Source organism: Sphaerodactylus townsendi, linkage group LG08 (genome assembly GCF_021028975.2).
Source record: "Sphaerodactylus townsendi isolate TG3544 linkage group LG08, MPM_Stown_v2.3, whole genome shotgun sequence".
Lineage (NCBI taxonomy): Eukaryota > Metazoa > Chordata > Lepidosauria > Squamata > Sphaerodactylidae > Sphaerodactylus > Sphaerodactylus townsendi.
In genome coordinates, this window is record NC_059432.1 from 34961882 (window position 1) to 34983753 (window position 21872).

The 21872-nt window shown below is 43.3% G+C and overlaps 1 protein-coding gene across 1 annotated transcript; it reads left to right on the forward strand.

Moving 5' to 3' along the window:
* Window positions 1-1961: 1961 nt before the first annotated feature.
* Window positions 1962-19532, forward strand: RPP30 (ribonuclease P/MRP subunit p30). Its single transcript, XM_048506691.1, has 11 exons — window positions 1962-2097; window positions 3856-3911; window positions 4884-4940; window positions 6054-6128; window positions 8412-8483; window positions 12494-12583; window positions 13499-13615; window positions 14713-14742; window positions 15288-15325; window positions 16816-16895; window positions 19148-19532. The coding sequence occupies exons 1-11, from the start codon at window positions 2016-2018 to the stop codon at window positions 19252-19254; spliced, it is 804 nt and encodes a 267-aa protein (XP_048362648.1). The 5' UTR covers window positions 1962-2015; the 3' UTR covers window positions 19255-19532.
* Window positions 19533-21872: the final 2340 nt, after the last annotated feature.

A 21872-nucleotide genomic window follows, 5' to 3' on the forward strand; every position in this document is an offset into this window, starting at 1 on the left:
GACACCAGCACACCAGATTGTTCTGTTTGGAGCCCAGGACCAGATCTCACCCAAGCCTCCACTGTCAGCATGGCTGAGACCAGTGATGACGGAAGGCAATAGGCATGACTTACGCCTCCTGCCTTGAAAACCCCACCATCAGTTAGATGTGACTTGACAGCAAAGAAAAGAAAAACCCTACCCCGCTATAGTGAAATCTTGACTAAACGTGTGAGGGGAGGCATTCAAGGGCTCCTTCCACACATGCAGAATAATGCACTTTCAAACTGCTTTCAATGCTCTTTGAAGCTGTGCAGAATAGCAAAATCCACTTGCAAACAGTTGTGAAAGTGGTTTGAAAACACATTATTCTGCGTGTGCAGAAGGGGCCAAGGCAACCTTTTCTTGGCCCCAATGCGGCTTCTAAGGAAGCTTATCAGGTCCATGAGCCAGCTGAGGTAATCTCCCCCCCTCCCCCTTCCGATCTGACCTGGTAAGTCCAGGATGGTTACTTTATCTGGCTCGCAAGCCTGATAAGCCTTCTCAAGGTTAGCCACCCCATCCCACTGTGGGCTCTCCAACCCTCCCCTCCCCCCCCCATTGCCATCTGAAGCAGAGGCATTCCTCCCATTGGGCAAAGTGGGCAGTTGCCCAGGGCGCCAGCTTGTGGGGGGGCGCCAAAAATGCAGGTGGGATTTTTTTGAATTTTCAGTGTTTTTTTCTGTTTTTGGCCTGCAGGGGGTGCAGTTTTTAGGCTAGCAGCACCAAAATTTCAGGGATTTTTCGGGAGACTATCCTAATGATATCACCCAGGTTTGGTGAGGTTTGGTTTAGGGAGTTTAAAGTTATGGACTCCCATAGGGAGTGTCCCCATCCCCCATTGTTTCCAATGGGAGCTAATAGGAGATGGGGGCTACACCTTTGAGGGTCCATAACTTTGGACCCCCTGAACCAAACCTCACCAAACCTGGGTGGTATCATCAGTAGGGGCTCATGAAGATACTCTAAAATTTTGGTGCAGCTATCTTAATAATTGCACCCCTGACAGCAGGCACACCCTAAATTGAGCCCTTCGGGGGAGGGCGGTTTATAAATACAATTAATAATAATAATAATAATAATAATAATAATAATAATAATAATAATAATAATAATTGCCCCAGATTCTCCTTTTAAATCCACTCCCTTCCTGCCAATGCTTGTTTTCTTTCTTTCATTCATTCTTTCAATGCCTAATAAAGGTTGTTGTTGTGGGGGGGGGGGGGGGGTCAAACTCATGTTTTGCCCAGGGCTCCAGTTTGCCTAGGTACCCCACTGATCTGAAGCCAGTCAAGGTAGTTTCCCCCCACCCAGCCCAAGTCACATTTATGTAATAACTGGCCCTCATAACAAATGCCTTCAACATCCCTAGTCTATGGGGCAGGTTATATGGCCTGCACTCAGATATGCTGATGAAGAATGCAACATCGTCGGACTCTGGGGGCCCATAGCCTTTTCTCCAAGGAAATTGACATGTGAAATCTGGAGTTCAGTTTCCATGTGACTTTCTGGATAGGATGAGAGTGGGGCAGAGGGGATTTCACTTGGGGACTCGTGGTAGCCCTCGACAGTGCTGTCTGCAGTAAGGTTGATCTTCTAACTGGAAGCCCTGATGAAGCTGTTCGGAGTCCCCGCAGCACCGTTTAATAACAAGGACATGGTTGAATTCGGGAAAGAAAGGAAAAAGCAAGCTTCCCCACTGCTTTCAGTCACCAGGTGGCTTTGCATATACAAACCTACCGAGCACTACAGGGGACTCGCACCCTATCAACCCACGCGAGCGCAGATTGCCGTGTTGGTGATCTTTTTCAAAAGGCCAAACACGTGTGACTTCTGAGCCACGCGAACACGCTTGCAGCCAGGAGAACAATTACGCGCCGTTCACTGGAGGAGAAAAGACATCTTGGAAGGGCAGAGGGGGAAACTACAACTCCCGGCATGCATAGGAACGTAAAGGGGACTTCCTCTGGACTGGGTTTCCCCCACGTGGGTACAACATGGCCGGGTTTGTGGACTTGAACATCCCCCACTTGCCGGAGAAGGAGTCTTTGCAGAAGTTGGTGGAGTCCGCAGCGCATCGTGAGTCGGGAGGGCGAGCGGGGCAGGGGCAGGATATCCAGCAGGGAGGTCTGATAGCGTGGCGGAGACTCCAAAGCTTGACCCGGCTGAGCTTGCCAGACTTTCACGCTTTGGGCGCATAGTCCAGAGCTCGCTAGATCCCCTATTTCCTGACTTACTTGGATATCCATTTCAGAAGGTTTAGATGAGAGACAACAAACAATGATGTTGCTGCAGTCATCCTGTATGCCCTGGGAAAGACGCCACTGTTCACAGCATGAATGGCTTAGGAGTTCACGCATTTCTAAAGCAGCTTGTGAAGTGCAGGGATGAAAAGAATGAGCTGGATGTCCAACTCTGCCCCTCCAGATGTTCACGGACTACGATTCCCATCTGTAGTGCATGAACATGTGGAGGGCCAGAGTGCAGAGGCTGATGTGAATCGTAGTCTGGACATCTGGAGGGGCAGAGTTGGACACCCATGAGTTAAGACAGTTCCTGGTTCAAATGTTACCACTTTGGTACATTTAGGCACATGGGGATGACAAAGCTTTCCTGAGTAGGCATCTCTCTGTGTGTTAAGTGCCCTCAAGTGGCTTCCGACTCATGGCAACCAAATGAATTGGTGTTCTCCAAAATGTCCTATCCACGTCAATAACTGCTCAGGTCTTGCAAACAGAGGATCATTGATGGGTCTTCCTCTTTTCCTGCTGCTTTCACCTTTTCCTAGCATTATTATCTTTCCCAGTCACTCTCGTCTTCTCAGGGATCTAGCATCACCTTAACTGATAAGCACATTTTAATTCCAGTGTGTGTTTCTGAAATCTGTGGTCTATGAAAGATTACACTGGCATAGGATTTTGTTGATCTTTAAGGTGTTACTAGAGTCCTTTTATTTTTGCTGCAACAGACTAACATGGAGACTATATTCCACTGGTCAACTATAGAGGCTTGTCCCAATATAGTGTATTCGGATGTTATGCTTTAATAACTAGAGAGACTCAAGCATTTGGAATTTCACTGGGTTGGACATAGCCTCATTCTTTTGTAAACACTTAGACGACAGCAAGCTCTCTTTATATGTTCAGAAGAACTCTGTCCTTGCTTTGGTTTCTTTTAAAAGCTGGCCTCTTTATTATGTTGCTGAACATTTCCAAGATAGTCCTGACGACTTTTGCTCTATTTCAGTTAAAGATGATACCATGTTAATAAAACTCCCCCCATTTCATCATTGTATCAAGATTTAGAACTGAAATGATTGCCTGTACTTATTTTATTAAGTACATACCTAAAATATTTTTTGGGGGGGAGGGGGTGTCCTTTACCAGGAAAACATTATCTTTCAAAAGTCTGTATTTTTTAAACATGTTAGCAATTCTGTTTCTATTTGAATTAAAAATGTGTGTAATTCAATCCAGAATCTTTGGGGGAAACTGTCTTATTTGACAGTAAACATAAATGACACAGGCTTGGTGTTTTTCTCTTTGCTAGATTGCGTTGCAACCAGAAACTGGAACAAATAGGATAAAGGGCTTGCATTCTTGTATACACAGAAAACACATGGCTAGAATAAGTCATCCCTCTAGTCCAGCAGTCCTGTTTCCAGCAAAGCAAGCCAAATGTCTGTGGGAAGTTCTTAGGAAGATGATAGCACTTTATATTTCTCCAGCATTTGGTACTCGGAGGTATACTGTCTCTAAAGGAGTCATTCTCCCAAACTTGAATGTTAAAATCTTGTGTGTTTGTGTTGAAATCTATATTTTTATTTTTGTTTCCTAGTTGGGTATTCAACTGTGGCAATTAATTATGTCGTTGACTATGAAGAAAAGAAAAAGGTATGGCCTGTTTCTTCTAAAAGAGCCATGCTTGTGCGAATGACAGTGTCTCAGTGCAGTGGAAATAGTCTCCCTTTCAGCCCTGCAGTTCTGATCTAGCAGCTTATCTCATTTTTAATGGAAAAATTTGTGCCTAGTACACAGGAAAAAGCATGCACTGCACACTCCTCAGTGGGTTTTTAATGCCATTGTTGTGCTCTCCTTCTGCAGTTGGGTCACAGCAGATAAGTACCAAACCTTTGCTGAGATAGGAAGTGGTGCTTTCAGCAAAATTGATTATAGTCAGAGGTGGTGTCACTCGTGCTTTTATGGTTAGCAATAGGTATTGGTGACCATTCTGCAGACACTTTTATGCCACAGCAGGATTTAAACATTGCAGTCCTACGCAGAATTATATGCTTTCCAAACCAATGGATTTCTAAGCACTTAGAAGGGTATCAAGGTACATAGGATTGCTTGGAATGGCTTCAGCTTGAGAAGGGGGGGGGGGGGGGCAGATTTCTGTCTAACCTTAGGTGTTACTTCCTGGGGCATTTTGATATCCCAGCTTGCTTGAGAGAAAGAAGTGCAGTGGCTTTAGTTTCAGCCCAAGAACAATAAGCATGCATTTAGCTCCCCCTGGAAATAGACTGGATTTCTACGGACCTGATTGGCATGAGAGCCGCATATGTGCTGACTTGCCCAGCAACGAAAAGAGTAAGCTTCCGTGGCTGTGAACATGCAATGTTCAAATGAGCCTGCTTTTCCTATAGGAGAACAAATCAGTTATTGACGTGGATAAAGCATTGCAAACCAGAATGGGCTCGTTTTAATGCCTTCCTTTACTTTGCACGAAGTTTTGGGTCTACCTAGAGCCCTTGAACACTGTATAATAATAGTTTTGATTTTCACTTTGTTGTGTGATGCTGTCAAGTGCCCAGTTGTCACTTGCATGGTAAATATTCTAAACATATTTGTGTCTTTTCGCTTTAGGAAGTTGTGAAACCTGTACCACCCTCCGAACTGTTTACATCCTTGCCTCTGGTGCAGGTATGGCCATTGATTTTTAACTACACAATGTTTGTAAAAGATATAGTGTCACTCTACAGGCCTCAATGAGAGAGAGCGTGTGTTTGAGGTGCCCATTCAAATTTGCGATGTCTTTGCAATTGCATTGGGAACAAGCACATGTGTTATGGTGGTGAAAAATACCTTCAAGTCACACCTGACTTATGGCAACCACATCAGGTTTGCAACACAAAAAAACAGATAGAGGCAATTTGCCATTGCCTGCCTCCGCAAAGCAACTCCAGACTATCCTCAGTAGTTTCCCATCCACCGTTGAATAGCCAGGGCAGATCTTGCTCAGCTTCCAAGATCTGATAAGATTAGGCTAGTAGTTTGAGCACAAGTGTGCAAGAGGTGAATTCTCCAAAACCGCTTTGAGGGTAGCACAAGGGGATGAAGAAGCCTTCTAGCCCAAGAAGTGACTCAGCAGGCAATACCATTATTGCTGAGTCATTCATTCAAAACTTGGGCCCTCTTTTTTTTTTAAGTGAAATTTCTTAGGGGGTGGCAGACAAACACAGCCTTTGCCCACATCTGTCTTGTGTGCTTCCTCGTTACTCACAGAAATGTGAGATGCATGGAAATACAGACTGTGGGGCATATTTGAGTCCAGGTGGCAAAGATGTGACTGAAGGCCCCTGTTCTTGCAAGCGGAGAAGAATGATACTAAACGCTCCTCTTTCATATTTCCTTTGATTCGAAATTAAAGGTAATTCTTGCTTAAACTCCTGCATGTGGAGTGGGCTTATTGCTGCCAAGAGGAAAAAAGAAAATGCTTCACTACAGCAATAGAAGTGGCATTACTGACAATTACTTGTGTTATGTGAGCAGGAAACAAGTCCTTGAGCTAACTGGAGTCCTATGAAAGGGGAGGTGCAAACAGCATGCTTTAAACTCTTTGGCTAACTGAAAATAGACCTCTTGTGGATTAAAGAGAGGGCAAAGATACACTTGACTTCCGTGGTGGAAAGAGGTTTTGTGTAGGCACCAGTTTTTGAACGCTGCAGCGTTCTTCTTTCTAATTTAATGACAAGTAGGAGGGCTGTTGCCGTGGTTTCTGCTTCTTTCATTGCAGTCTCAACTTTTCCTTTACAGGGGAAATCCAAGCCAATTAAGATTTTGTCACGGCTAACGCTGGTTGTTTCTGATCCATCCCATTGCAATATCCTAGTAAGTCTGGAATGTGTTTTTGCTGGACTGTAACAACGGTGTCTTAGAGCTGGATGCCCTTCACGGAGGGCTGTTTCCTTATGTTTTTCCTAGAGCACATTGCATATGAGTGGCTAGAAATACACAATGTATTTTGGGATTTTAAAAGAAGGTGGTTTAGTCAATTCAGTGAAATATTAAGATGCCCAATATTGAACCCCTGAGCCCCTGGAACCCCTGGGGTGGCTCTCCCCAGGCTCTGAGGAAGCCTTCATCCAATCTTAAATGGGGCATCTGCGTGCAGCTGCATCTCAGCAGCCTTTTCCCAAAGCTATCAGGTCCTGAGTCGGGCCATCACTACAGGGGAACATCCAGGCCCTCACCCTTTTTATTCCCTTCCCCCAATCTGGGCTCCACCTCAGCCCTTCCCTCTGGCTCTTCCCCAGAGCCTTTCAAGGCCCTCGTCAAGCCCACTTGCTCCTCCCCTTTCCTGGCCATATTCTACAGATATGGTCTGCTAGATGTGGTCCCCTCTTGTGGCCCAAGGAAACTTCCCATGAAGCCTGTGGCTCTTCTGCTTATGTCATGCTACAGTTCCTCATACCAGAGAAAAGTACCACTGTTTGTGGAATGGATCTACGTGATCCGGCGTACTTCACCTTGCAATAGCTGTTCATGTGCTGATGAGTTTCACAGTCCTTTTCATATTTTGTGTGACTTCCACAAAACTGCTGTGTGTATGTACATTAAGTGCTGTTCATGTTGACCCGATGAAATAATGACTTCTGAAACATCCTATTGCTATCAGCCCTGCTTGGGTCTTGCAAACTGAGGGCCATGGCTTCCTTTAAAGAGTCAATCCATTTCATGTTGGGTGTTCCTGTTTGCCTGCTGCTTTAACCTTTCTTAGCATTGTTGTCTTTTCCAGTGACTCTTATCTTCTCATAATGTGCCCAAAGTACAATAGCCTCAGTTTCCTCAATTTAACTTCTAGGGACTGTTCAGGCTTTGATGCTCCACAGTATCTGTAAAACTATCTTCCAACAACAGCTTTCAAATCTACTTTCTTCCTATCAGCTTTCTTCATTGTTGAACTCTCACATCCATACACTGTAATAGGGAATAATGTGAATTAACTTGATCTTAGTTGCCTGTGGGAGAGCAGCAGTGGCGTAGGAGGTTAAGAGTTCATGTATCTAATCTGGAGGAACCGGGTTTGATTCCCAGCTCTGCCACCTGAGCTGTGGAGGCTTATCTGGGGAATTCAGATTAGTCTGTGCACTACCACACACGCCAGCTGGGTGACCTTGGGTTAGTCACAGCTTCTCGGAGCTCTCTCAGCCCCACCTACCTCACAGGATGTTTGTTGTGAGGGGGGAAGGGCAAGGAGATTGTAAGCCCCTTTGAGCCTCCTGCAGGAGAGAAAGGGGGGATATAAATCCAAACTCTTCTTCTTCTTCTTCTGTGACACACCCTTACACAAGAATCTTTTCTAGCTCCTTCATGGCTGCTCTTCCCAGACTCAATCTCCTGCTGATTTCTTGAGTGCATTCTCTCTTTTGGCTGATTATGGAGCCAAGGAGTAGAAAATCCTGAACAATTCAAAACTGCTAGTAGTCATATTTTCTTTGTTTTATGATAACTGCTTTTGCAGTTTCTGAGGTTAGTGTCCCCCTTCTTAGGTAAGCAAAAATTATTGTTATTCTTTCCGTAGCATTCACCAGCTTCCGTGTTTTTTGACAGAATCCAGAATAAATGTTTAATTCATGAGGTTTTAAGGTCAATAATAACCTTTTCACTATCAGCAATGTTTGAATGCATGTAATTATGTTTCAATGCGTGTCATTATTGTCAGTGTGACTTTTACATTTTAAATTTCTAATGGGGCACTTTAATTCTGGTGTGTGTGGTTTTTCTGTTTATTTCATTGTGCTGTTACACAGTTAAAATTTTGATGATATGATTTAGAAAGCAATCCTAATCTGGTCTACTCAGAGAGGCTTGCGCCCAGGAAAGTATTTTTAGGATTTGTAGCACAAAAGTGTTCTTAGGATAACACTGTTTAAGGTTTTGAAATTTCTAATGTTTATGTTATGAACCAACTAGAAATTCTATGTATGCGTCTTTATAGAACCGAAATTCTGTTAAGGGTCTTAAAATATTGCCTGATTCTCACCACTATTTCATCACATAATTTAGCTTTCTGCCATAAAGTATGATTTCTTTCTTTTATCTGGTTAATATGATTTTAAAAATCATATGTTGCATTTTCCATAACACAGTTTAATTTTTCTCCTGTACCAGAGAGCAACATCTACAAACATAAAATTTTATGACATCTTCGCTGTGTTTCCTAAGAATGGGAAGCTCTTTCATGTAAGTTCAACCCCAACCCTTAGATTAAAAACAGAATTTAAGTTTTGAACTTCTTTTTAAAAGTTATTTTTCCTTTCTTTAAAAAAGGCAATAGAAAGAACTCCAGACCAGCAACTGGAAAAAAGAAAAAAAATAGTATAGGTAGACACAAAAAATATAGCAACACTTGTGGCAAATCTATGCATAATTCTATTTAAAAATTTCAAAAATTTAGAAGAGTTTGAATTGATACCCTGCCTTTCTTTCCTGTGAGGAGACTCAAAGGGGCTTATATACTCCTTTCCCTTCCTCTCTTCACAACAGACACCTTGCAAGATAGGTGGGGCTGAGAGAGTTGTGAATAAACTGTGACTAGCCCAAGGTCACCCTGAAGTCTTCATGTGTAGGAGTGGAGAAACAAACCCAGTTCACCAGATAAGAGTTGCCGTTCATGTGAAGGAGTAGGGAATCCAACCCAGTTCTCCAGACCAGTAAATGTTGTTAAAGTTCTAAGGTCTTCAATCCAATAATTTTCAAGAGGTGGGCATTTATCTCTCCAGTGTTGCAATATGAATCTGTTCATTGTAGTAGAGGCATGGAGGGTCTGTGTTTGTTGACCAGCAGTTATGTTCCACAAAATGGGTAGATACTTTTGAAAAAGCTAGCTTGAAAAATAGGATATTGTTTTGCTACCATAGCAACCTCTTTTTAATGTGGTGCAATAGCTGCTGTGGAATAAAGGGTCTGGCGTTCTGCTGTTGAATGATCAAGAAGATGATTTTACTCAACGCAAAAGCATGGTGGCTGGTTCCTCTGTTGTGGTGCGACCTCTCTGAGGCTGTGGTGTTGCAGAAAATTATGCACCAATGCAGCATTAAAGGGGAGCTGGGAAACAACCGGTTTCAAGGCATGCCTTTATTTTCTCAGCTTCAGCTCTGGTTTATTTTAAAGGTCTGTTGTGGAATTATCTGACCGAATGTATGTGAACAGGTTTGAACACATCAAATCTCATCATAACTGCTAATAAAGAAAAAAATAATTATAATAGAATTGTTGCCTAAGAGTGGTTCCAGTGGTCTTTCTATTCAGAGAAATTTAGTCATGTTCCACTTGAAGAGGGAACAAGGCAAGAAATTAATTTTAATGCTAATTTTACATTTAAAAAAATAATCTCACATATAAGGAGGGCATAAACTGAGCACTTTTGAGCATTCAGGAAACATTTCTGGTGTGGATATGAGTTCTGTGGACACCAGATGGAGCTGTTGCTTCTCTTACCAGAGGACAGCACAACTGAGAGCCGGGTGCTGTGACGAAGCGTTCAGTCGGTTAACCCTCTCCCCAAGGATTCTTTTTCCCTTTGAATATCTAACATCTTAAATTCTTGCAGGATGCAGAGATATTAAACAGTGTTTAAAAAGCAATTTTTAACGATCTAATTTATCTTGACAAAAGTAGGAGGATTTTTAATAACTATTCTGAGAATCCAGTGTAAAATGTAAGAGCAGTCATGCCAGATCAGATCAATGGTCCATCTAGTCGAGTTTCACGCAGTGAACAACCAGACACCCCTAGCCTACAAGCAGGGGGAGGTGGTTGAAGCCTCTCTTGTTTTTGTCCCTTGATTGTGGTATTCAGAGGTGTCTTTAGTTGTCATGGCTGATAGCCGCTATGGGCCTGCCCTTCCTTATTTTGCCTAATTTCCTTTCTAAGCCGTCTAAATTGCTGTATTTTGTGTGGCAAGAAATGTCGACAGGATGCTGGGATCTCTGAACTCCACTACATGTACCCTGGATCCTGGCCCATAGTAGCTGCTAAATCATGTATGGAACACAGAATTGAGTTATTGATCTCTATCATTAACTGATCATTAATTCAGGACGTTTTCCCTCCAGCACCCAAACTGATGATCAGCCATCTACTACTTAAAAAAAATCTCTACAGAAAAATGATGTGGCCAGTTATCACCCTGTCTCTGCCCTTTCTAGGTAAAGTGATTGAGAGAACCGTAGCATACCAACTTGAGGACTCCTTAAATAACTCATCTGCTCTGGACCCATTTTAATTTTTTTACAGTAAAAATATTTTAGCAGTGGAATTGGCTGGCTAGGGAGGTGGTGAGCTGACCCTCACTGGTAGTCTTTAAACGCTTGTCAGGAATGCTCTACACTGATCCTTCACTGAGCTGGGGTTTGGACTAGATGACCTGTGTGACCTTTTCCAATTCTATGACTCCAGGTATAAGGTATCATATGCAGCCTTGGTCTATTATATCTGTAGGGCTGCCTCTTCCCCTATGCTCTGCCACAACAGTTTTCTCATTTGAGCAGGGCCTTCTGCAGGTGTGACCCAGCAAGTAGGCAAAATCAACAGCTGATCTTACATGTGTATTCTTTGATGTGGCCTCCACCTTATGGAATGACCTGCTCTCCTGGCATTCCACAAACTATGAAAACAGTAGGGCATTCTTAGTCAAGCCGTAGGACTAATGGAAGAGTTCAGTGAGATGCGTAAAAGAAGGGAAATGGACTAAGGATTAGACTTGTATATCATAAGTACTATCTGTCGCTTTCTGTATTATTGTACTATGCAATGTCTGCATTGTTTAATGTGTCATTTTGATGCTTTAGCTTTGTTTTAACTTTCTCACAAAGTTCTGATTGGCTTCAGATTTCTGCTGTCCTAATCCTATTATATTGCTTACTGAATTTCTCATCCTGTTGATAGTATTGACTTAGGGGAGGGGTCCAGTGAAAACTACCTGCATCTTCAGCTAAAAGGAGCATCTGGTAAGTGATGTGAAAGGCCTCTGTTTGAGACCCAGTAGAGCTGCTGCCATCCTGGGTAGACAATACTGGCCTTAAAGATTTGCCAGGTCTGATATGGGGCTCTGAGTATCTTTGGCCTTACTGTCATGTTGAAGAGACACCCTTGATTGCCTGGTTCTGCGACTTGGAACACATGACCAGCTGCTTTATGCTGACTCAGATCTTTGGTCCATCAAAGCAAGTATTGCCTTCTCAGACTGCCAGCAGCTCTACAGGGTTCCAAACAGAGGTCTTTCACATCACTTATCAGATGACCCTTTTAACTGGAGATATCAGGGATTGAACCTGCAAGCCAAACAGGTGTCCTACCTCTGAGGCACTTGCCTACCTTCTCGTTTACTTGAGGTACTTACAGTCTTGGATCAGCTGTGATTTCACCAACCTATATGGTAGCTAGGATGCAAGCATCATTTCTCTGGGTATTCCCTTCTAGTCCCCCCCCCCCAATCTCATTGCCTTCTATAGTCACCTGATCCAAAAAAAAAGAATAAAATCTATATTATATCTGAAACCATATTGATAGACTCTGTGGTAATGTGTTCCAGCTCAGGTGAGGCCCTACCACCCCAAGCATCTTGGACATCTCCCTCTCATGCCCATGCCCCCAGTTCATGATCCTGTCTAGCACCCCATGTATCTGAGTCCTCTATGCTTGAAGTGCTGTCTTGATTAACAGGTGGATTCTAATCTAGAGAACCGGGTTTGATTCTCCACTCCTCCACCTTAGTGGCAGAGGCTTATCTGGTGAACCAGATGTGTTTCTGCATTCCTACATTCCTGATGGGTGACCTTGGGCTATTCACAGTTCTTCAGAACACTCTCAGCCCCACCTACCTCACAAGGGAAGAGGAAGGGAAAGGAGCTTGTAAGCAACCTTGAGTCTCCTTACAGGAGAGAAGGATGGGGTATCAATCCAAAACTACTCTTCTTCTTCACAAAGCAGAAAGCCCTGTTGTTGCATAGTGTTCTCTGGCCACCCTGTATCTATTGCTAACCAGCTTTCTGTTGTGGAACTCAGCTTTCTGTTGTGGAACTCAGCTTTCGGACAAAGGCAGTCTTCCAAATATTGTGCAGCTTTAAAGCCAAACAAGAACCTTTGGGAGAATATCCCACGTATTGTCACTGCAGGAGAAAGTTTTCTGTACACGCTTATCATTTAGGCAGGAAATGCTCTTACTCTCTGCTTTTCAAATTTGAATGCAGGTCGCTTGCACAACCTTAGACGTTGACCTTGTGTGCATCAACGTAACAGAAAAGCTTCCCTTCTACATCAAGAGGCCCTCTGTTAATGTGGTAAGATGTCTTCAGCATGAGCATGCTGCCTTTTGGGTCATTTGTTTACTTATTTATGGCCAATTAATGCCTTTGGAAGAATTGTCTTTTGATGGAAGGAGATTGCCATATGGTGCCCAGGTAGAGAGGTTCTTTTCAATGTGGCAAGGATTTGGTTACAGATCACCATGTGACAGCAGGCTAGGCTGTTTTAACAGCGCTTTTGGTTTTAGTGCTCCTCCCAGTTCCAGCTGACTAATAACAAGAGGGCTGCACAGGTAGTAATGGGGGCTTTGCTGGCAGCCTGGCAATACACCAAAGCTTGGAACCAGCACATGCAGATTCTGTATGGAAGCAGAGAAGGAAGCCAAAGACAGACTTCCTGGGGTTTGCAAGCAAACTGTGTTCTATTATATATGTCTGCATTCATGCAGGAAACTGCAGTTGAGAGAAACTGCCATTTGTTGTGACACCTTAACACATTCAGGGCCTTGCCACAGGAGTTTGCCTGATTCATCAGTTTTGACCCGCTCAGTTTCAATGCACCCCTCACTCCCTGTGATCATCACATGTCAGCACCACACAAGCAGGGATGCTTTGAAGTGCTGTGATTCTGTGTTGGCTTCCGTCTCTTATAGCCAACTCCAGATTCCATTTTTCCTCTGCTGTTTGAATAGAGTACCTTTGGATTTGGAAATCTCTGCTATACACCCTAAGAGTTCTAAATCAGAGAGTATTAATATGGGTTACGGCATCATTCATGTGTGTTGGTAACAGGATGGGGAGAGAACTATGTTTTTCCTAGAACAGTTCCTTTGTCTCATTGACTGCCTCTCTATACTAGATGAGGCAAGATAGGAAAACACATCAATAATAGCTGTGAGGTTTGACTGTGCCGCTGCGTTTCAATTATGATTATTTTCTTTTCATGTGAAGGCAATAGATCGAGGCATATACTTTGAACTTGTTTATGTGCCTGCCATCAAAGACTCCACAATGAGAAGGTACACAATTTCCAATGCGCTCAGTCTGATGCAGATGTGCAGAGGAAAGGTGAGGTTTGAAAATTAAAGGATTTGCCCCGCTTCTGCCTCGTGAATGCTTTTGAGTTAATTGGCTAGAATTAAATGTAGGCAGCTTCAATCTTTGCTTTGTCAGGAGTGAGAATAATGAACGATTCTATCTGGAAACATGATGGGGTCAGTATAGTTAATAATCTTCTAATGAAAATGGGAACCTTGCCCCAAACCATTTCTAGTTTTGTTACCGGAAAAGGTTGTCTATCTCTAGAGAAGGTCACCCTGTTGCCCCAAGACAGCGAGTTGTGCGCAGCTGCATTTTTTGCCAAGTAGAAGTTGACACTGTTGTCTTTGCCAATCTTGTTTGGCTGTTTGGAGGCATGGAAGGGGCATGTCTAGATCAGTCCTTTGAAACAACCCCTCCCACCAATAGAAAGTGATCAGTACTCTCATATGAATACCATAAGCCATCTGCTGAGTGAGGTAAAGGCATAGCCACTGTAGATGTGAGTAGCATGCACCGCATAGCACCCGGTTGTATCTGTAAATCATGCATAGAAGGTTCGTGCACATGTGTATTGCCCTTTCCTGGATGAGACGTAAGCCTAGCATTCCCATATCATTCAATGCCATCAGAGGCAAACTTCCTCCTCTCTGGCTCCTATCTCCACAATAGCTTTCTCATTCAGCTGTGGAAAAGGGGCCATATGTGCACTGAGGGATCTGCACAAGGATATGTAACATCCTGTGAAATAATCCCATCTGTAGCATTTTTATGTTGCTCTTCCAAGGAGCCCACAGATACATGGTTCTCCCTTCTATCATTGTATTCTCACAACAACTCTGTGACGTAAGCTGGTCTGAATAGTGACTAGCCCAAGGGCACCTAGCAGGCTTCCCAGCTGAGTGAAGATTTGAAGCCAAGGTCTTCCAAGTCCTAATCTAGCACTGTATGCCATACTGGTTTGTACAGAGAAAATCTTCTTGATGGGAGTAGCTTGTGTCCATCTGGGTGCCTGTGGACCTCTAAACTGGGAGAATTTGGAATGGGAGAGGAAATATGTTTAGCAACTGTTACTTTGGCTAAACTATCAGATTTCATTTTGTCTAAAACAAGCTTTTGTTTTCTAGAATATTGTCCTGTCCAGCGCAGCAGAAAAGGTAAGCACGCAGGTGCATATCTGAATGTAAGTCTGTAATAGATTCTTTGTACATAGGGAAGGTGTTTGTATGTTTTAATGTGTTTTGACATGCTTTTAACTTTGTATTGTTGTTGTTTTTGCTGCAGTTTCTCTTATGTTTCTTTTTGTGAGTCCTAATTGTAATGGCCTTTAGCTCTACACAATAAATGCTACCTATCTACCTGTCTGTAATAGATACTGGAAATGAAGACTTCAAAATAATTACCCTTATCTTTGGATAAAGAAGCAACATATGCATGTAGGCATATTCTGATCTATTTGGGAGAACTTAATATTGACTCCTGTATTGGCTTTCCTGATAGCATCAAAGCAAGGCTTTTACATACAACTCCCAGTAGCTGACCATTAAATCATTAAAACCAAGGAGCCATGTCATTGATTTGGCCAGATGGATGTGTGTGTAAAGTGTGTGGTCTTGCATTTAATCATTACATAATGTCTTCCTCAAGTCTACATTCTATTATCTAGCCTCTGTACTTATCTCAATTTTGTTTTCCATTTCAGCCTTTATTGCTACGAGGTCCTTACGATGTGGCTAACCTGTATCCTTTACACACATGCTTTCATGGATATTTAAAATGCTATTTTCTTTGTGATAAACATGTGTTGCAGCTTTGCTCTAGCCTTCCCTACTTAGGAGAAACTATTGGCTACAGAATAAACACTGCTGGTGGACTGCAAAGTGAAAGGTCATGCAGAATTAACTTCACACAGAACCTAGAAAGAAAGGATGTTATTAGCAGAAAAGGGTGAAGAAGATCAGGAGATTTAGGAGGCTGGCAAAGCTGACAGAAGGAAAGTGGCAGGATGAAAGTAGTGGAGGAAAATGGGTAGTCAATAAGCTGAGAATTTATGGGAAGGATGGGGTAGAAAGAGCACAGAACTTAGAAGAAGGCCAAGTAAAGTAGTGTTGGAGATATAAAGGAGACCAGGACTTTGGGTTGTTAATGTTAAGGGAACCTGTAGGGTGGGGAGGTTTGTGGATCAGGGAACTTCAGGGTACAGCAAGATCAGATAGTTTAGGATACAATGGGAAGTTTCACACAAGTTGAAACTCCTTTCTGACCTAATATTACTTCATTTCTGATATTAGCTGATTATACCATTTTGTTTAGCACGGGGTTTCCAACCATTTTGAGCCTGCAGGTACATTTCAAATTCTGACACAGCTTTGTGGACGCAAAAACAAAATGGCTGACACAAAATGGTTCCTGTAGGAAGCAGAGCCAGCAACAAAATGATTGCCACAGCTTCACTTCAGTAACACAATGTAGATCCTTGTGCTTTACTGGCAGCAGCTGTCAAAAGCAACATTTTAAAAGGTATACAAGGCCAATCACAAGCCTTGCTGGGCAAAAGCCTTACCTGACCTCACCTACTTCCTGAAAACAATAGGGGCCGGAAAAGGTGTCAGCAACCACCATATTGGGATTCCTGGTTTAAGCACCTCTTAAGTCATTCCTCTTGTTCATCTACCTGACCATTCTCAGGTAAATGATTCTGATTCTTCCCCTTACCTGGTAAGCTGAGGCTGAAAGTTGGCAGTAGTCAATGGCCGAGTGAAAATCTGCACTCACATCTCAAGCTTACCTGCTTGATGACTGCACTTTATTTGGGAGATTTGGACCATGCTTTACTATTCAGGATTATATCAGTGGCTTGCAAAAAACACAGTTCACAAAATGGATTTGGTTCCTTCGGTACGTCCACTGTCCCACAGTAGCTCTTCTAGATAGATGGGAAGAAGAAGAGGAGAAGGAGTTCAGATTTATTCACCCCCTTCCTTGTCTCCTATAAGAATACTCAAAGGAGCTACTTTCCCTTCTTCTCCCCACAACAGACATCTTTTGAGGTAGGTGGGGCTGAGAGAGTTCCAAAGAACTGTGACTAGCCCAAGGTCACTCAGTGGGAACACAGGAGTGGGGAATCAAGTCCTTCTGATTAGAGTCCACCTGCTCTTAACTGATACACTACACGATGTGACTTTAAACTCTTTGCCGTCTCTGTGTGAGGTCCTTAATAAATTGATCAGAGGGTGGCTGTTCGGCTTGTCAGAAAGCAACGCCAAGGCTGCTGTTTCTACCAATGGTAGAGCAGTCCTGCTTCATGGAGGTGAGTTGTGGCATCAACGCTCAGTAGTACAATCTCTGTGTTGCATGCCAAATGTCCCAGATTCAACCTCTGTCATCTCTGCATAAAAGAATCAGGGAGTGGGCAATATGGAAGAGATCTGTCTGAGTGCCTAGGAAGCTCACAGTTGCAATACTGACCTTGACAGATTGGTGTTTGGCTCACTGTAAGCTTCATGTATACCTCAGTACATCTGTAGTCAGTCTTGGCCTTTCAGATTAATCATGAGTGGCAGGAATTGGCAGCATCCTGCTCAACATAAACTTTAGGGCATCCTTTACTGAAAAACAGCTTCATGGGCTAAAGCAGTTTCAACAATTCCTCAGAACATTCTGGAGAACGCTGTTTCATGTGGCAGATTGCAGGTGAGAAAAACTATTTCCCTTTTCCAGCTTTTTTGGGGGGGGGGGGCGGGGGGTCCCTGTTTTGCTCTGTTTATTCTTCAGGTAGAAAATGAAACACTGTAGAGATCTCAGTGACTTATTCTACGCTTTTGGTAAACCGTGCAAGTTGGTAAACAATCAAGAAAGGAAACAGTGCTTTGGTCCATTATGCTGCCCTGTGTAAAGGGAAAGCAAAGATGCTTCTGGGTTAAACAATAGTCTGAAAGAGGATGTCTTTGGCTTCAAGTCAGTGTATAATATCTTTGAACTTAAGTGCCATTCAACATCTACTGTGACTTGGATCCCACTGAGAAGATTGCTATTCACTCTCTCACAGCAGCCTGGAATACCCTCAAAATGGCTGCTACTGGAGGAAAGGAACTTGAGAAATAGGAGGAGGAGAGAATGAGAGGTCTAGCGGGGGAGGGGATTGGTGAGCATTGCCGCGCCCTCAACATCAAAGGTCCTCCACAGAACCCAACCCAATATGTATAAAATAAGCTTTTTTTAAAAAAAAAGGAACAATCCAGCTTGAACATTAACATTTTTTCCAAGAAGAGGGTTTTTTTAAAACAGTAATACAGTAAAGTGTTTACAGTATATTTTACACATATTTTGGCCTATAAAACACAGCCCAAGCTATAATGTTTCCCAGAAGAAATCTAAGGAAAGTTTTAACATGTTCCTGTGTCCTTTATATTTAGATTTAAGAACATTGTTGGAATGAGATGTTTGACATAACGTATCTAGGTTATGGTGTTTTAATGTCAGCGTTTTAATCATTGCTGTAAAAAGTTACTGGTGGACAGTTTTAAAGCTATAGTTTATTTCAGACAAACGGGGCAGGGAGTTTATTGCAGGCATAAACTATATGTTCTCATCATATAGTAAAATATTTTTTTGCCTCTTCCTGAACTAACCTTCCGAAGGTGTCCTGCATAAGACATATCTGTTTTGCGACCTTGCCCATTAGATTCAGTGCTAAAGGAATGCCCCTTTATATAGGGTGCCTAGATGGCTACCCTACAGTCTTGTAGGTAATTTATCCTCTGTCATGTGCCACATTCATGCTCCCTTCTCACCCACAAGGTGTGTGCCACCAGAAAACTGCACTTGATGACAGGGTTGGTAGTTGCCTGTGCAGGTTGTATTCCTTGTGAAGCTGTGCAGCTATTGATTTCTTTGGTCATGCCTGAAGTACTGTCACAGTGGTGCTGAGTTCGCACATTGTGCTTTACTGGTGCCTTGTTCTAGGCCAGTGATGGCGAACCTTTTCGAGACCGAGTGCCCAAATTGCAACCCAAAACCCACTTATTTATCGCAAAGTGCCAACATGGCAATTTAACCTGAATACTGAGGGTTTTAGTGTAGAAAAAAAATGTTTCGAGACGTGCGTTACTCGGGAGTAAGCTTGGTGGTAGTCGGTGGCTTTGCTTTGAAGCAATGGTGGAACTCTTCCAATGGGTGAATCACAACCCTAGGAGGGTTTACTCAGAAGCAAGTCCCATTGCCAGCAGCCGAGCTTACTCCCAGGTAAAGGATCGCACTTTAGTTCTTCGCATGAAAATCAGTTTAACAGCGTTTAACAGGGTTACCTACACTGCTTCCCCAAAACTAGGTTTAATGCTAATAATCTTAGGTTTAATGCTAATAATCGAGCCCAGCAGCCCAGGCAAGCCTAGATGTGGGGGTGGGGGGGGACACTCTGTTTGCGAGTGCCCCCAGAGAGGGCTCTGAGTGCCACCTCTGGCACCCGTGCCATAGGTTCGCCATCACTGTTCTAGGCGATGTTTTGCAGGTACAGCATTGTGTGGACCTGGGTCTTTACTTTCTCTCTTTGTTGAATTGCAGAAACCAGAAAGGCTGCCTGTGGAGTGGTATATACAGTGAAGAAACCCCGAAGTCCAGATGAAGATGACTCCACCCCAGCTACCAAAAAAGCCAAGATGGCGTTGTGATGCCCCAGAAGCTTCAGGCTCTTGAATGAGCAACTCCGGGGCACATTTGTCCCATTCACGCAATTGAAACCATGAGGTTTTGGCATCAGTGAGATCAAGAGGAGTGTCTGATTGTGGACATTTGAGTCTACAGCTACTGTTGTGACTTTTGGGGGAGGAAGAAGGTAATTGCTTCTCAGCTGCCTAGTGGCAAGTGGCAAAGTAACAGACTTCAAAGCATTTAGAAGACTATTTGCATAGCTCCATTCCATTTGTAATAAAGACCTTTTACCAAGGAATTCTTTGATGTTCCCTTCAGCCGTCTGCCTTGCAAGTATTCCCAGGAATGGAATCTCCCTAGGTGTGATTGTAACTCAGAGTACTTTAGCACTCTGGTGGCTATTAATTGATTTATGAATACACAGTCAAGCAATCCAAGAAACTTGCAGAAATGTTAATTATTGGAAGTCTACAAATGCAGGCCCCAGCACTAGAGCTGTACATGCATCACGGTGCCTATGCTTGTGGGCCCTGAAAGTGGGGTGACTCGGGGGAGGGGGTGTACTAGTAGTCTTTACTCAAGGGTGTGGTGTGGGCTGAATTCCCACCGGGAAATTCAATCTAGATCAAGCCAAGTTTGAAAATAAACTGCACCTTTTCATTGAGGTTTCAACCTCCCCACTGCAGCATGTTTCCAGGGAAGACATCTAGGCCTATCTTGGATTCAAGAAATGTAACAATCCCCATTACCATACGATTGGCTTGGTGGGTCTCTCCTGATTCGCTGTTGTGCCGTGTTGGGGCGGGACCTTTTTTTCTCTTGCAAAAACATGCGCTCGTTATGACGTCAGCACGTCATCACATCTCCCCCACTTAAGTTTCTGGTTGGTTATCGTTCTCTCGTGCTCTCGCGAGAACAGCACTGTGTGCACTGATTGGTTGTAAGGCATTTGCGTCACGCTCCACAGCAGAAAATGTGAACCAGGATTAGACCCTGATCCTCCCCTCTAAACTGGATCGAAGACATGTTTTTTGAAAAAGTTGTACTTTCAAGCAGTTTCAGCAAAAACGCAGGATGAGGGGGATAGTGAGCGCCAGAACCAGGATGAATCCTTGTTCATTAATCAGGCAGTGGGTAGTTCTTTCTGAATCCTTGATATTTTGCGTGAGTATCACGCAATTAATTGACCGTGGGGAATCAGCCATGAAGAACCTCTCTTCACATGCAATCATTTGCCTTTCCTGTGTGATCCTGCTATTAGTAAATCACCCCATTTGGAGTCATCAACTTTAGATTGAAAAATGAAATTCAGGATTGCAGATCTTGCGCGTGCACACACACACACACCCCGATTGTATCTTGTTGTACAACAGGATCAGTGTAATCTTGCATCGGGATCTACATAAATCTGATTGCCTTTTGAGGATTTTACAAAACAGTTTTTGGGTAAGAGAATGGATAGAAATACCAGCCATTTGAAACGCATTTTCAGCCTAACAGGTGACCAGTTTGGTCAGAAGCACAAGGAACATATATGAGGGATGGTCGTGGCATGTGAGAACCCAGAAGATTTTGTCTCCAAAAATATTTGATAAAGAACATCCATAGCCATTCTCCCCAGCAGGAACAATTGAAATGAGACTAACCTTTACTGTCTTCTGCCACAGAATGTCTCTTCTGTTGACTTTCTTGATCCCCGGTTACCTACCTTTAAGGCATTTTTGGTACTTACCTGCACATAGCAATTGGCTCTTTCCTCTTGTCATGAAAAATTGGGGGCAGGGAGACTTCAGGACCTATTATTTTCTGCTATTAAACTGGAGGTCTAACTAGAAGTGATAGCATAGGAGTCACCTCCAAACAGATATAAAAAGAAATGATTTTGAGTTTATGCAGAAAATGGTTGAGTAGGAGACCGTATTTCTTTTTCCTCAGCTGAGAGAAGTAAATACAGTTCAGGAGAAAAGTGCAGCACCAGCCTTGTAGTGAATGGAAAAGAACAAGGAGGGGAACAACTCTCTTGTTTACATTACCCCCACTGTACTTTGTCAGCACGCCATACTTTGTCGTAGCCTCATCTAATGAAATTTTTGTGCGAAGCAGAATGTAATTATCCATCATAAGGAGGGTCTTGTGTTGTATGTATGCTGTTCCGCAAAGACCTATAGCGGCTGTTAGTAGTAAGATGAGAAAATCTTGTTTGTAGGTTGTAATCTTGAAACCACCATACCATGAATGGTCATGTTGCTGCTAAGTGACTTCAGCTTGGCCATTTATGGCCACAGATGGTCCAAATCTCTTGGACTTGCAGAACCAAATGGCTTTTACCCCCCAAGTAAACTTACAGTAAAATCCTGCACAGTCACACTCTTCTAAATCCCATGAAACCCACTAATAGGGTTTCGAGCTCCGGGTTGGGAACTATCTGGAGATTTGGAGGATGTATCTTGAGGAGGGCAGGGTCTGGGGTGTAATGCCATAGAATCCGCCTGCCAACATGGTCACTTTCTGCAAGTGAATTGATTTCTATCACCTGGAGATCAATTGCAATTGTGGGAGATCGCCAGCTGCCAACTGGAGGTTGGCAACTGCACCCATGAATTGGCTAAGAAGGGTGTAACTGCCATTGCTCTTTGAA